Source organism: Elaeis guineensis, chromosome 1, assembly GCF_000442705.2.
Source record: "Elaeis guineensis isolate ETL-2024a chromosome 1, EG11, whole genome shotgun sequence".
NCBI lineage: Eukaryota > Viridiplantae > Streptophyta > Magnoliopsida > Arecales > Arecaceae > Elaeis > Elaeis guineensis.
In genome coordinates this window covers 179,520,241-179,534,263 of record NC_025993.2, presented here as the reverse complement: position 1 = coordinate 179,534,263, position 14,023 = coordinate 179,520,241, and the positions used below count along the sequence as shown (strand labels likewise).

General features: G+C 37.8%; 1 protein-coding gene across 1 annotated transcript; it reads right to left on the bottom strand.

The window, feature by feature from the left end:
• Positions 1-12,824: 12,824 nt before the first annotated feature.
• LOC105039878 (ethylene-responsive transcription factor ERF071) lies at positions 12,825-13,739 on the bottom strand. Its single transcript, XM_010916191.4, has 2 exons — positions 13,545-13,739; positions 12,825-13,447 (listed from the first exon to the last, which is right to left on the bottom strand). Exons 1-2 carry the CDS (start codon positions 13,645-13,647, stop codon positions 12,978-12,980), a joined length of 573 nt encoding a protein of 190 aa, XP_010914493.1. The 5' UTR covers positions 13,648-13,739; the 3' UTR covers positions 12,825-12,977.
• Positions 13,740-14,023: the final 284 nt, after the last annotated feature.

Genomic DNA, 14,023 nt, shown 5'->3' with positions numbered 1-14,023 from the left:
CCATGCTCTAGGTGGGATAATGCCCTTAGGCGGCAGTGCCGCTGCTGTTGTCAGGACTGACAGTCTCTGACAGTAGTACGATGATCGGAGGAGTCGACCGACCTTGGGTCGGTGGCCAGCTGAGGGGCGTCGGGTAGAGATTCGGACCCTCCGACGGTCAGTCGGGCGTGTCGTGGGAGTCGGGCATCGGATCTCCTGATACAATCGGTCGGGAGGGCAGAAAGGGTCTGCCCGATCGATATACCTTCGGTTGGTCGGTTGGTTTCAGTCGGTCGGTCGATCGGAAGGTCGGTCGGTCGGTCGGTCGGTCGATCGATCGGTCGGTCGATCGGTCGATCGGTCGGTCAGTCGGTATATCCCAACAGATCTTTCTGTCCTTTAAAAAAAAATGGACTTCTAAACAGTCGTAGATTTTATTCATGTTGGGTAGGTGGAATTATCAAAATTTAATATAGTAATAATTTTGTATTATGATGTTGTGGGATCTTACCATCTCAACTAATGTTCTAGGGACTCATACTCTGAAGCCATCGAGTCAACAAAAATACCGATGTGAGCCTTGAGAACCGACCTCATAAGAAGACCGATCTCATCAGAAAGTCAGGATCTTCAGAAAGTCAACCTCATCAGAAGACTGAGATCATCATCATCTGAGCATGTGGCACGAGGTCATTATTTGAGTTAATAACACTCTTAGGTTACATCGGCCTCTAGCCGACCTAACTCTTCAGTATTATCCGCTAAATTTGCTTAGTTCAGAACTGCTAGTAAGCAGGATACTCCTCGATTATCTGTCAATCTCCCTCAACCGAATCGGCTTATATTGGTTTATGGCCGATCTGATTACTAACACTCAAAGCATAGCGCCCAATTTAGATATTTATTAATATCAGTCATTCTACATCGATCTATTACAATGTGTCATTAGAAGTATGGATGGTTATCTGATAGCCGTCATCCAACTCGATCGTAACTATCTTTCAGTTGTATTTCAGCTCATTTGTCACGTGGACAGCCGCCTCACGATCTCTGCACAGCTGACTAATCTGTTACAACAGCCTAATGGCTTAACAGATCTCTAATGACCTAATAATTTTTTTTTAAAGTCCAAACAAGCTCCTTCTATAAAAAGAAGACAAGGTGCTCTCCAGAAGATAAATTCAAGTCAAGTTTGAATGAACAAATACAAAACTATGCTAAAATTTCTACTGAGAAACTAGAGTTCTCTTCATTTAGAATTCATTCTACTTCTCTCCACCCACACTCTCATTTTTTGCTTTCTTTTTCTCTATTTTTACTACATGTTCTCAAGGTTCCGGCAAACTTAAGCATCAAAAGGCACCCCACGGTTTTGGGACTTCTTTTGCAAGTTTCGCTCGCAGTTCACGTTGGCTCAACTCTCAGCTCTCCAGCTTGGTTCATTGCCGACCTCACCTTCGGAGCCTTACAATAACAGATTGACGCCGGAAGAAAAGGCATCTGAAAATTTTTAGTGAAAAATGGTGAACAAGAATGCACCAATTCATCCTTTACTCACCTCATCTTCTCCTAAAAATGCTCAGGAGATCACCCAACCACCAACTGCTGTTGATCCTCAGCAATCAACCTCTTAGTTCAGTAAGTTCAAACCCTCACTGCTGCGATACCATAGCTCTAACATACCACAAAGTAGTAATAATCAACATAATGTCAAATCTTGATGGAGATTGGGGGGCAGATAAAAATTCTTCTTCGAAAAGGTAGTGCACTAACAATGAGCCTTTAGTAAAATTTTCTTTAATATCTTAATTCCTATCCATAGAAAATCAAATCTCTACAATTAAGTTGAAGCATCTTTTATCCAAACAAGATCATGAAATCTGATCAAACAAGGATAAGAAAGTCTATCCAAATGAGATATCTGTTTGAGAAAACTCAAATTTTGACTTGAGATTTTGAGATAATATACCTTTGAAAGAAAAAGAGATGAAACATCTTAAGATAAAACACATCTGATATATGGAAGACCCAATCTACCCATGAGGATATCACGACATCGGACAGAGGTATTTCTTAAACCTCTATTATATTCACTTTATTAAGATTAATTTATTTTTAATTAATCAATCTAATTCATAAAGTCATATCATTTTTAATATTTTGAAGTTTACTTATTATATTAAGCTACATCGATTTCATGATTGACCTAATCAAGATCAGATAATATTCATATTATAAGGAGACGACATCTTTAATCCTATATCAATTATGAGTTAAGAAAAAATATGGCTAATATGGATTGAAACTTTCTTTCTCTCTGTAAAGAATAAAATTGTGGAGCTCCAAATGATCAAGACGCACTGAAGCCTAAAGTCCATTGAAGCCCAAAGATGGTTATGAGCCAAAATGGATAATTTCTCATATACATGCGAATAGAGTTATTCCAACTATCTGAGCTATGTAACTCCTTGACCACAACAGTTCATTATATATATAATTATCTAAGTCCTATATAGGACAGTTAAACCCTGATCGAGCTATGTGAGATCAGACAGACCAATATATATATGTGTGTGTGTATAAAAAAATCCTTAACAAGATTTGTGGTCACCGCAATAAGATTTGAGGTAGAAGAAACTGATCTTGACAGGATCCGAGATCGTCCAAAAATCATCTACGAGATCCTAAGTCATCCCTAACAATATCCAAAGTGGAGAAAGCTGATCTTTTTGAAAGATATCTCTGGTATGTGGTAATATCAAAGAGAATCATCTGAAAATTATATTGATCAAAGTCTACTTTTGGGTTAGATCGATTGAATACCGACCTGGCTCAACTCAACTCAACTAAATATTGATCTGAACTAACCTGAATTGACTTCTAATGAGGCATTATGATCAGTTCAGCTATCTGCTGACCTTCTGTATGGGACATCGGTCTAAAATCGATGTGATCCCAAAATACAGATAGTTATCTGACAGCTATGTTCTAGCTTGCAACAGCCATGGTCATCTAAAAAACCTCAGCAAGATTCGAGATAGAAGTCATTGGCAAATACACTAGCAATCTATATTGAAAATTTATCCGAAGAGATGTAGCGATTCACCTGAAGAACCAAGCAGAATAAAAGGCCAACTTCATTAGGAGGCCAATCTCATCAAAAAGCAGAGCTTATCAGAAGGGCTCATAAGAAAATCAAACTCATCGAAAAGCAGTCATCAAGAGGCTGAAATCATCAAAAGATTGAGATCATGAGGCCAAGCTCATCAGAAAGGCTAACCTCATTAGGAGGTTGATTTCATAAAAAAGCAGAGCTCATCAGAAAACCGATCTTATCAAAATATCGACCTCATCAAAAAGTCAATCTCCAGATCGAGCTTAAGTCCTGAAAGGATCAAGATGAAAAGTCAATCTCCGGATCAAGCTTAAGTCTAGATGGATCAGGATGAAAAGTCAATCTCTGAATTGAGCTTAAGTTCGGATGAACCAAGTTAAAAAGTTGATCTCTGAATCGAGCTTCAGTCCCAAAAGGACTAAGATAAAAGCCGATATCCGGATCAAGATTAAGTCTGGATGGATCAAAATAAAAAGTCGATCTTCAGATCGAGCTTAAGTCCCAAAAGGATCAAGATAAAAAGTTGATCTCTGGATCGAGCTTAAGTCCGGATGGATCAAAATGAAAAGTCAATCTTCAGATCGAGCTTAAGTCCCAAAAGAATCAAGATGAAAAGTTGATCTCTAGACCGAGCTTAAGTCTGGATGGATCAAGATGAAAAGTCGATCTTCGGATCGAGCTTAAGTCCGCATGAACTAAGACGAAAAGTCGATCTCTGGATCAAGCTTAAGTCTGAATGGACCAAGATGAAAAGTCGATCTTCAGATCGAGCTTAAGTCCCAAAAAGATCAAAGATGAAAAGTCAATCTCTGGATCGAGCTTAAGTTCGAAAAGATCAAGATGAAAAGTCAATCTTCAGATTAAACTTCAGTTCAAATGGACCAAGATGAAAAGTCGATCTTCATATCGAAATTCCGAAAGGGCCAAGAAGAAAAGTTGATCTCTGGATCAAGCTTAAATTCAGATGGATCAAAATGAAAAGTCGATCTCCAGATCGAACTTAAGTCTAGAAGGACCAAAATGAAAAGTCGATCTACAGATCGAGCTTAAGTCCGGATGGATCAAAATGAAAAGTCGATCTTCGGATCGAGTTAAAGCCCCAAAAGGGCCAAGGAGAAAAATCGATCTCTGGATCGAGCTTAAGTCTCGAAAGGATCAAAGATAAAAAATCGATCTCCGGATCGAACTTAAGCTCCGAATAGGCCAAGTTTCTCTGAAAACCAAAAATTTGATCTCCGAATTGAGATAAGTCCTGAGAAGATCAAAAATTCGATCTCTGGATTGGACCTCATAAAATATCAACTTGACTAGTTTTGGCTAAAATTCTCAGACAATATATCCTTAAAAGAGAAGAAAATGAGGCTGCCAAGATTGAAATTCTATCAGATATATAGGAGATCCGACCTGCCTACTCCAAGCTCGAGTGGTAGGATGCAGTGGTTCACTTGAAGAACCAAACGGTATGGATTCGTCACCTCGGATAAGCTGAAAATTTTTTTTTTGGACTACTTTCATCCGAAGTGATCCCTTCAGACTTAGAAGTGGAGAGTAAATATTATGGGATCTTACTATCTTAGTCAATGTTCTCGAGACTCATGCTCAGGAGCTATCGAGTTGATAATGTTGGAAATTATGTCTCAAAACCAATCATCAGTCTGTTGACAGTTGAGTTTATTATTATAATTGTATATGAATTGTTGAATTAATAAATATTATTTAGTTTTCTCATCACTGTGTACATCTTATTTTGAACTCCTGTTATGTGATGAAATTCTTAGGACTATTTGATTCGATATAGGAGGATATATCGTTTAGTCCTTAAACCTTAAGTTCATGATCAAATGATATACTATTATTAGAACGATAGCAATGTCAAGTATAAGTCGTTGTGTGCCATGTACATTAGTTGTCATCTTAACCAAGGAGTGTGGAGACACTGGCATGATATGCAAGTGAGATGTTAGAGTACATCTCATTGAACATGACCAACTCCTGAGCACTCTACTGTCAAGAGTAGCTCACGAAGGATATGGATATAAGTGTCCCTCCAATCTGAGATCACCACAGTGATTTGCAAGTAACTCACTGTACTTGGATGCCAACTGTCTAAATTTTTAATTCAGTGATGAAAGATTTTTAGGTACAGTCAAGTACTTGAGAAGTCGATGTGCGAATCAAGATGAAATTAATCCCTCCGAATAAGTAGGAGTTAATGTATCAGTGTGTTTCAATTCAGTAAAACCTCCATCAAAATAATCTATGTGATGGATTTTAAAAATTAAAATATAATGTGGATGACCATATCAGGGTTGACAGTTAAACCCTAGGTAACCTTGAGCATTTGGGTCAAAGGGATGAATTATATGGTAACCATATGCCAATAGGTTCTTGAATGATGCTTCGCAATCTTTCGACCTATTCGGACGTCGATGGATATCATTGCTAGATGGTCACTTTGATTGGTATAGAAATATTATTCCTATGCTACCAACTTAGATTCAAACCTATGGGATCACACTCAAAAGAAATTTCTGACTGATCATATGGCTGATCGATGATTAAGAATCATTTTAGGATAAAATAGTCAATTCGATTGATAATTAACCCTATAAAAAAGTTACAATAAATCAATTAGCTAATTGTTGGTAAATTGTAGGAGAATTGATTAGTAATTAGATTACTAATTAGTTCAACTTGATTGAGCATAGAGATTTGGATCAAATCTAATTGAATTGGATTCAATTTGATTTGACCCGATTAGGTTATGGATGACCTAATCGCTAAGGATGTTCGATTCCTAATTTGGTCAGAACTTGAGCTCGATTAATTTTTGATTTGATTAAGATTTAATCAAAACTATTTACTATCTAATTAGATTAGGTTTAGTGGTCCAATTAGATCTAACCTAATTTTGTTGGGTTACGAATCTAATTAGATGAAAAAACAATTCGAATTCAAATCTCTTGCGTCTCCTTTCTCTGCGCCCTCTTATTCTTCACGTGAAAAATTTTTTTCATAAATTTTTTTCATATCTAGAAGCTTTTCCACATCCATATCTGATTTTTTTTTAATTAGAAATTGGTTGGTTTAAATTTGAGTTCAAATGGATTTGAATTTGAATGAAAATCTAGAGTCCAAATTGAGTTGGACTCTTCTCTTCATGCCATCACCTTTCTCCATGCATAAAGTATTTTTTCATGAGATTTTTTGCACCATTCTGATATTGGTCAATCCCTCTCTGAGTTCATAAGATGAGGATAATGTTTGGCTCAAAATTTCATTCAAATTTGATTTTAATTGGTGATAAGGATCAACTAATGTTTGAAAGTAAACCGAAACTACCTCTTTCTTATCCTTATCTTCCATGGGATGCCACCCTTAAGAAGGTATCAGTTTTGTGCAAAATTAGAAGTGATTTTTGGCATGAGAAACTTGAGAGTTGGGGCATGAAAAGTTGAGAGTGAGATGATCAGAGCTTCAAATGGACGATTTATAGAGGTCAGACGATCTGTATGGCTGCTCGACATCAGCGAGAACTTCGTACCACACCTACCAGCAGTGGAGATCATCGATCTGTGAAAACGTGATGAGTTCTGAACTCAACCAATGTGATCTAAAGGTTAGATCAAATTCAGGGCATCGATGTGATCGATGCAGTTTTCTGTTTTATATTAGATTTTATAAGTAAATTTTTCATGTCATTGATCCTTAATTGATAGTTTAGATATGATCCAAAGTATGTTTTGAAGATTAAAATATTTAATCTTTTATTTTCTGCTATAAAATTTTAAAAATACATATTTTGAACTACTAGTTTTCATCTCAGATAAGAATACCGATGTGAGTTTTGAAAATCGATCTCATCAGAAGGCCGACCTCATAAAAAGATGGACCTCATCAGAAAGTTAAGATTATCAGAAAGCCAATCTCATCGGAAGGCTGAGATCATCATCATCTAGGCACGTGGCAACAGATCATTCTTTGAGTTAATGACACTCTCAGGTTACATCAGCCTCTAGCCGACCTGACTCTTTAGTATTATCCGCTAAATCAACTTTGTCCAAAACTGCTAGTAAGTAGGATACTCACCTCGGTTATCTATCAATCTTCCTCAACCAAATCAACTTACGTCGGTTTCTGACTGACCTGATTACTGACACACAAGGAATGGCGCCCAGTTCAGATATTTATTAATATCAGTCATTTCATATCAGTCTATTACCGATATGCCATTAAAAATATAGACGGTTATCTGACAGCTGTCATCCAGCTCAGCCGTAACTGTCTTTTAGTTGTATTCCAGCTCATTTGCCACGTGGACAGCCGTTCCACAATCTATACACAGCTGGACATTCTGTTACAATAACCTAACAGAGTAACAGATTTCTAATAGCCTAACAAACTTTTTTGAAGGTCTAAGCAAGCTTCGTCTGTAAAAAAGGGACAAGGTGCTCTTTGGAAGGTATGTCCAAGTCAAGTTTGAGTAAATAAATATAAAACTCTGCTAAAATTTTTACTGAGGAACTAGAGTTCTCTCCACTTAAAGTTCATTATATTTCTCTTCACACACAAACTCTCATTTCTTGCTTTCTACTTCTCCATTTTCACTATCTATTCTTAAGATCCTGACTGACTTAAGCATTGAAGAATCTTAAATCAAAGGATACTTCATAGTTTTGGGATTTCTTTTGCAAATTTCGCTCGCAGTTCACGTCAGCTTAATTCTCAGCTCTCCAGCTCGGTTCATTGCCGGCCTCACCTCCGAAGCCTTGCAGCAATATATGATACTAATATATAAATTTGTTTCATCCAAAAGGATACTGCAATATAAATGTCGTATCATAACTTAGTACACTCAAAATTGCATGTTACTCCACAGTTCTGACATGCATAAAAAAGAACATTAAAGATCCTAATATGATTTGGTTAAAGATAAATTCATTTGGAAATAGGGTAATTACTCTTGACTCCTCCATTCGAAAAGGTATTAAATTTAAGGAGTATTTTCCAAGAATTCAGATTTGGTTTCATCATAGGGATTTGCACCACAAATTTTTAGCTATTTTATGTTTGTTTTTATGTTTTTTCCCCAGTTTTAAAGCACAATAAATTCTATCAAACTTTTTTTTTTCTATAAAGAAAGGATCGTCAGCTTGACTGATATTACTTTTCATGATAGGAAAATATTTTTTTTCCTTTCTATTTATAGAACGGGTATCCTTAAATGTGGAGAAACTGTCCAACTCTAGCTTAGTAACTCTTATACATGACTAGAAAAAACAGGGCTCAGTATCGTTTTAAGATGCGATCACAAATCCCCAGGTCATTTGTTTAGGTGGGCACCCGACTGGTTCTTGGACCGATTTCGACATATAAAAGGTATTTGAAATGTAACCATAATGATTTGTGATGAGTATACATAAGCAAGCATCTTCGCAGTTTCAATATCCCAAACATGTCTTTGTCTATTTGTCACTTCAAAATGTTTCATTGACAACAGAAATCTGTCGAAAACTTGCACATGCAAACATGTAGCTGATGTGTCATATTTCTGTTTGTCGTTTCACTAATTCAGAATGAATAATAGTTTACTGCATTGTACCAAAAAAGATTAATTTATTGCTACTTCTTATGTTTGGTATTCAAATCTTCAAAATATTTAATTGTTAATCGAGTCATCATTTTCATTACTCATGCAATTTTCATGCTGGCTCAACTACATGACATAGCGAGTCAAGTTCAAGTCCCTGGCGTCAAACTATTGGCTTAATTGGTGGCTCAATCTCATAAGACTAGATTTGAATCCATACCATAATTTAAAGGAAAACGAAGTTCGTTATTGATATACAAACTTTTTGCTTCTTGTTTTATTTCAAGGAGTAAATCTAAGCCAGAATCCTAATTTCAAACCATAGTTGTTAATTATAAACTATATTCAGCAACACTTTCATTAGTCAGCTATCTAATCGGCAGAGACTGGCCAAATATTAATATCAGTTTTTATAGGTGATCAACCAATATGTGCATGAAGTGCTGATGGAGTACCCAAATCTTGTCAACCAGATTCATCAACTGGTTCTCAACGTATTCTAGACATTCCATTAGCGGGGATTGTTGCTCAGCCAAGGACTATATTATATTTTGATAACAACGTCTGCCCCACGGCCCAAACAATTTTAAATTCAGCGCTAGCTGCAGCCACGTACGTTTCATTAACACTGCTGGAAGTCCCTGGGTTGGACAAACTGCATGATATCAAACATCACCTTAGATTCAATGATAATAGAAGAATCTTGGACTAACATGCTGCAAGGAATCTTGCAATGGATAGGTCAAACACCAGCTGGAGTCAAAACCATGGGCCAGCATTTGTCCACGACAATAAAAGAGAGAGATTTCCTGATAGCTTTCGAGGAAGTTCAGGTTGTTAGAGAAGATTTCTTCAGTCTATGGGAGAAGGAAAAGGCAAGGCACTCAAATGGTTTCCCTTTTTTCTCCTTTATAATATGCATGGTTAATTTTATCCAAGTCATTTGACTATAAAACATCATTAATAAATGGACCCAAAAATACCATTCTCTGGTGCATAAATCTCTAGCAGGGACATCAGAAGCCCATAACGTGCTCCTTTTCTCTCTTTACGTTAGTCAAAATGCTCATATTTTTTGGATGAATGAAGAATCAAAAGAATGGAACTTGACTGAGAAAAAAGGATGGCAAAACTCTGCTTTACTTTTTATATTTCTTTGTGCGCCTCGCTCACAGAAATTTAAACCACCATCAAAGCTTTCTCACATTATCACAAGGCTTCTTTCGGTTGGTCACCGGTGGTCTCAGCTTAGGCCAATCTTTTTCGTTTTTTCCTTTCTTTTTTTTTTTTTTTTTTGGCTTTTAATCATATTTGATATTTTGGTATATATGCCTTAACTGGCGCCGACAAGAAAGCCCATGCTAAACCCCATCCATCAAAGACAGAATGCAATTTCTCATAAACCAAAGACGCTAGAAATTGTATAATTGGTGAAGTAGGTGATGGCCACTCATGTAACACTTGATCTTTTTTGTTTTTCAAATGAGAGAGGTGATATACTATGATAAATGTACGTGAAAACACAACCATTTAACAAATTCTTCCTCTATGGTCAGACATGTGTGATTAACATGTTAATTTTTTTTAGGGCTCTAAGAACCTAAATGCTTGACATGTGAGATGCTGATATGATACTTTAATAACTTTGACCTTATGATATTAATCAAATATCATGAAAATAATTATTTTTCGTTTAGCTTATGGATATTCGATCATAGGCTGTCTTCACTTTGGTTCCATCTAAATGTACAGTGAGTTTTATAAATTTCTCATGTGACATAATAAAGAAAAAAAATCAAGAAATCTAAAAGTTAAAACATATATGTGTGTGTGTGTATTCAAAACCAAAGAAGGACAATAGTGAAGGATCATATAAAAGAATTATGATTTTTTTAAAACTTTGTGTGTGTGTGTGTGTGTGTGTGTTCAAAACCAAAGAAGGACAATAGTGAAGGATCATATAAAAGAATTATGATTTTTTTTAAACTTTTCTTTTCTTCAGTAGAAAGAGACTGATAGGGAATGGGCTAGAAATATGCAATGCTCCTTCAAACACGCCTGACCCCCCAACCGTTATAGATGGGCTATGAGTTCAAGTTTCTTGTACAACCCTCTAGAGTATTTGCCGACAGGTGGTACCTTCACACATGAAACACTATAGATCTTTAGAAGGTTGACAAATTTGCACGGTTGTTGCAATTGCGCGCCCATCAAGAGTCAAAAAGATAGTTGAGTCAGATTATTGGAAAGTTGTCCTATGTAGGACATGATATGCTCTCTTGAAAGCAAATAAAATTAGCCAAAAAATAAAAACGAAAACCACATATTAAATAGAGGAACATATATGGCATAAAAACAGAAACCCTGACCATTCAGTTACAATTCTGGAACAATAGTGAGATACTAGGTAATAAAAGAACAAGTAATTCAAGAAATCTCATTTTAGCATTGTACTTGACTAAAGTTACCCTGGGCGCTTAGCTTTTAATATTGTACACCGTGAATTCAGGATAATTTGTTCAGAAAGATAGGGGATAACACTCCATCAACTTATTGGTACCCCTTTCTGCTGCAAGGTCTCACGTTGTCCTGAGCAGCTACACTGCCATCAATTTTTTTTTTTCCAAAAAAAAATAAAATTTAATTTGCATTCGATCTTGGGGAAGCCCTATTCATTCAACCATGAATTTAAATGAATTAATTTATTCTTGCTTGGAGGATTACAAGGTGGCGACACATAGCTACAGAAGTCTTCTTTCTTGAAATTAATAAAGCATGTGCATGAATGTTGTACGTTCGGGTGCAGGTTGCATTTTTCACGTAAAAAAATAATTAATTTTCTTTCATAATACTGATAATTAGATCGCAGTCTCTATGCATCCGATCCCTTTGCTGTTCATTAGCATGCCATGACTTGCTCATTGAGAATGCCTTTAACGTATATCACTTATTTTTTTCCTTTTAAATCAAAGAATGTGTACGATTGTTCGCAAAAGCCTATGCTTGGTAATCCATCCGAATGATGTGAAGCATGTCGGAGTAAATAGTACGTCGAAATTTGTGAAACTCGCCGAGTCCCGAGCTTAGGATCACCGAATCCATGGGCACACCCTGTGTAGATTCGCACACCGAAAGCAAGCCCACAGATCTGACATTTTCCGCTCGCTTTCCTAAAAAAGGCCAAAAATTCTGCATCCGGAATCCGACAAAAGCGTTACCACTATCGGCATCCCGTTGACCGATCGGTTTCTAAAAGCGGATCAAGCGAGGGGCGGGAATTCGAATCCCGTCTACTAAATCCACACCCGCTCGTCGCCGTGCATTTATTGTGTCTCATGTCATGCGGTACACAAATCCGCCGTTAAAAATCGATCCTCAGCTCGTTCAAAATTAAAACCCTAAGAGTTTTTTTTTTTTTTCTTCCACACAGTAACTGAAAAAAAAAATATATATATATATATATCCATCCGTTTACTCCTGAAAACAAATAGTAGATGTTACCATTCTTTTTACATGCAAAATAAAATATTGCCTATTTATATAGTTATAAAAATAAAAGTCATTGATAGTATTCGTCTAATTGATCAAAATGTGCTAAAATACTAAATATATTATTTATACGTGGCAAGTGTTACTCTCTTAATCATGCTTTACCGGATAAAAATAATACTTCTCTCATGTATTCCTCAAAAGATCTATACCTGATCGCAACTTGTACCAAGTTCTTTCCATTTTTTATCTTCTCTTTCTCCCTCTCGTATCCAACTAAAGAGAGATTTTCTATATTTCACGATCTGCAACCTCTCCATCCATCTTAATTATTTGAGGGGGGAAAAAAAAATCTAACTATTGAATACCCTAAACCGCTTCTCATCCATATTCTCCTTCTCTCTTTTAGTACACGGCCTATTTCTACCGCAAAGAACTATAAAGTACTTTGTCTAATTATTATGGATTTGCTTGGTAATTGAATATGAAAACTTTTTGAATATTTAAAAGAGCAAAGATGTGTTTAAAAGGGAAATAATGTGCTTATCAAAAACAATAAGTAATTATTATTATTAGTGGATGAAGTATTTTCTAATGAATGGATATAGAACGTGCGTCTTCGTATCAACATTCAACAATAATCTATACAAATGTTTAAATTTTGCCAAATAAGAATTGATTATAAAATACTTGACATGCATACCATGCGCGCATCACCAAAAGAAGTGAGGAATGACAACCGTATCTAAAGGGTCCCACAAGCTACGATACATCACAGCCGTTCATCAAACTATCTTGCCAAGATCAGACGAGGCGCAAGTCACCGCACCGTCCACCGTTTCTCCATCCGCTGTCATTTCCCCCGACAGGCACGTACATCGACTCCACGGAATCCATCGCCGACGAGACGGAGCACGACGGCGACGACGCGAGGCTCTCCGCCGCCGCCGGAGCTCGGGGCTTCTTGGAAATGGGGCAGATAGAGTGGGGGTCGGGGAAGTTAAGCCTGGCCTTGGCGCCACGGATCTCGCGAGCGGCGGAGTCGTAGGCGCGGGCGGCCTCCTCGGGGGTGGCGAAGGTCCCCAGCCACACCCTCGCCCCCTTCCGCGGGTCCCGAATCTCCGCCGCCCACTTTCCCCACGGCCGCCGACGGATCCCCCGGTACGCGTTCTTCCGCGGCCCTCGCCGCCTCTCCACGGTCTTCCCCTCCTCCTCGGTCGCAACCACCGCCGCCACCTTCTCCACCTTCTTCTCGCCCTCGTCGCCGCCGCCGCCTTAAAAGTTAGCCAAACAAAGTAACGGAAACAAAGGAATACATAAGATGGGCCGCGGGACATGTTATGGAGATGCGGGGAAGGAATTTGGTGTTACCGTGAATGAGATCAGATGGTTCCGACGGCCACAGATCCGGTATGGGGAGCTCGCGGCCGCCGTTGGCGGCGACAAACTTCGATACGTCCGTTCCTCCGCACATCTTTCTTGCCGGCTATGAGAGAAGGAGATGCCGTTTCAAGTGATGAGTTGGGTGTGCCACAGCTCTGGAGCTTTATAAAGAGGGGTTGGAAAGGTTTTTTATTAACCCCCTTTTCCTCTTTGAGTTATTTAAGTCTCTCTTTTCTGTATAAATTTTCTTCAGGGACAAGGCAGGACGGTTATTAGACTGTATTCGGTGTAAATATATTCTTTCTCTGTTACTTTTGAAAGGCTTGTTCAAAAAAAAAAAAAAAGAGTGGGAAATTGTAAATCCAAGATGCACTCACGCGATACCCAGGGTGGGGTTTTGTGGATCTTGCGGCTTTCGGTGCCGGTCCATCGAACCCATTCAGTTAGAAAGCGGGACATCAAGAACT

Bases quoted from the DNA above. Each gene is read 5' to 3' on its own strand.
- LOC105039878 (XM_010916191.4), bottom strand. From the start codon at position 13,647: ATGTGCGGAGGAACGGACGTATCGAAGTTTGTCGCCGCCAACGGCGGC. The intron at 13,448-13,544 runs GTAACACCAAAT...CTAACTTTTAAG, and splicing joins ACCATCTGATCTCATTCACG to GCGGCGGCGGCGACGAGGGC.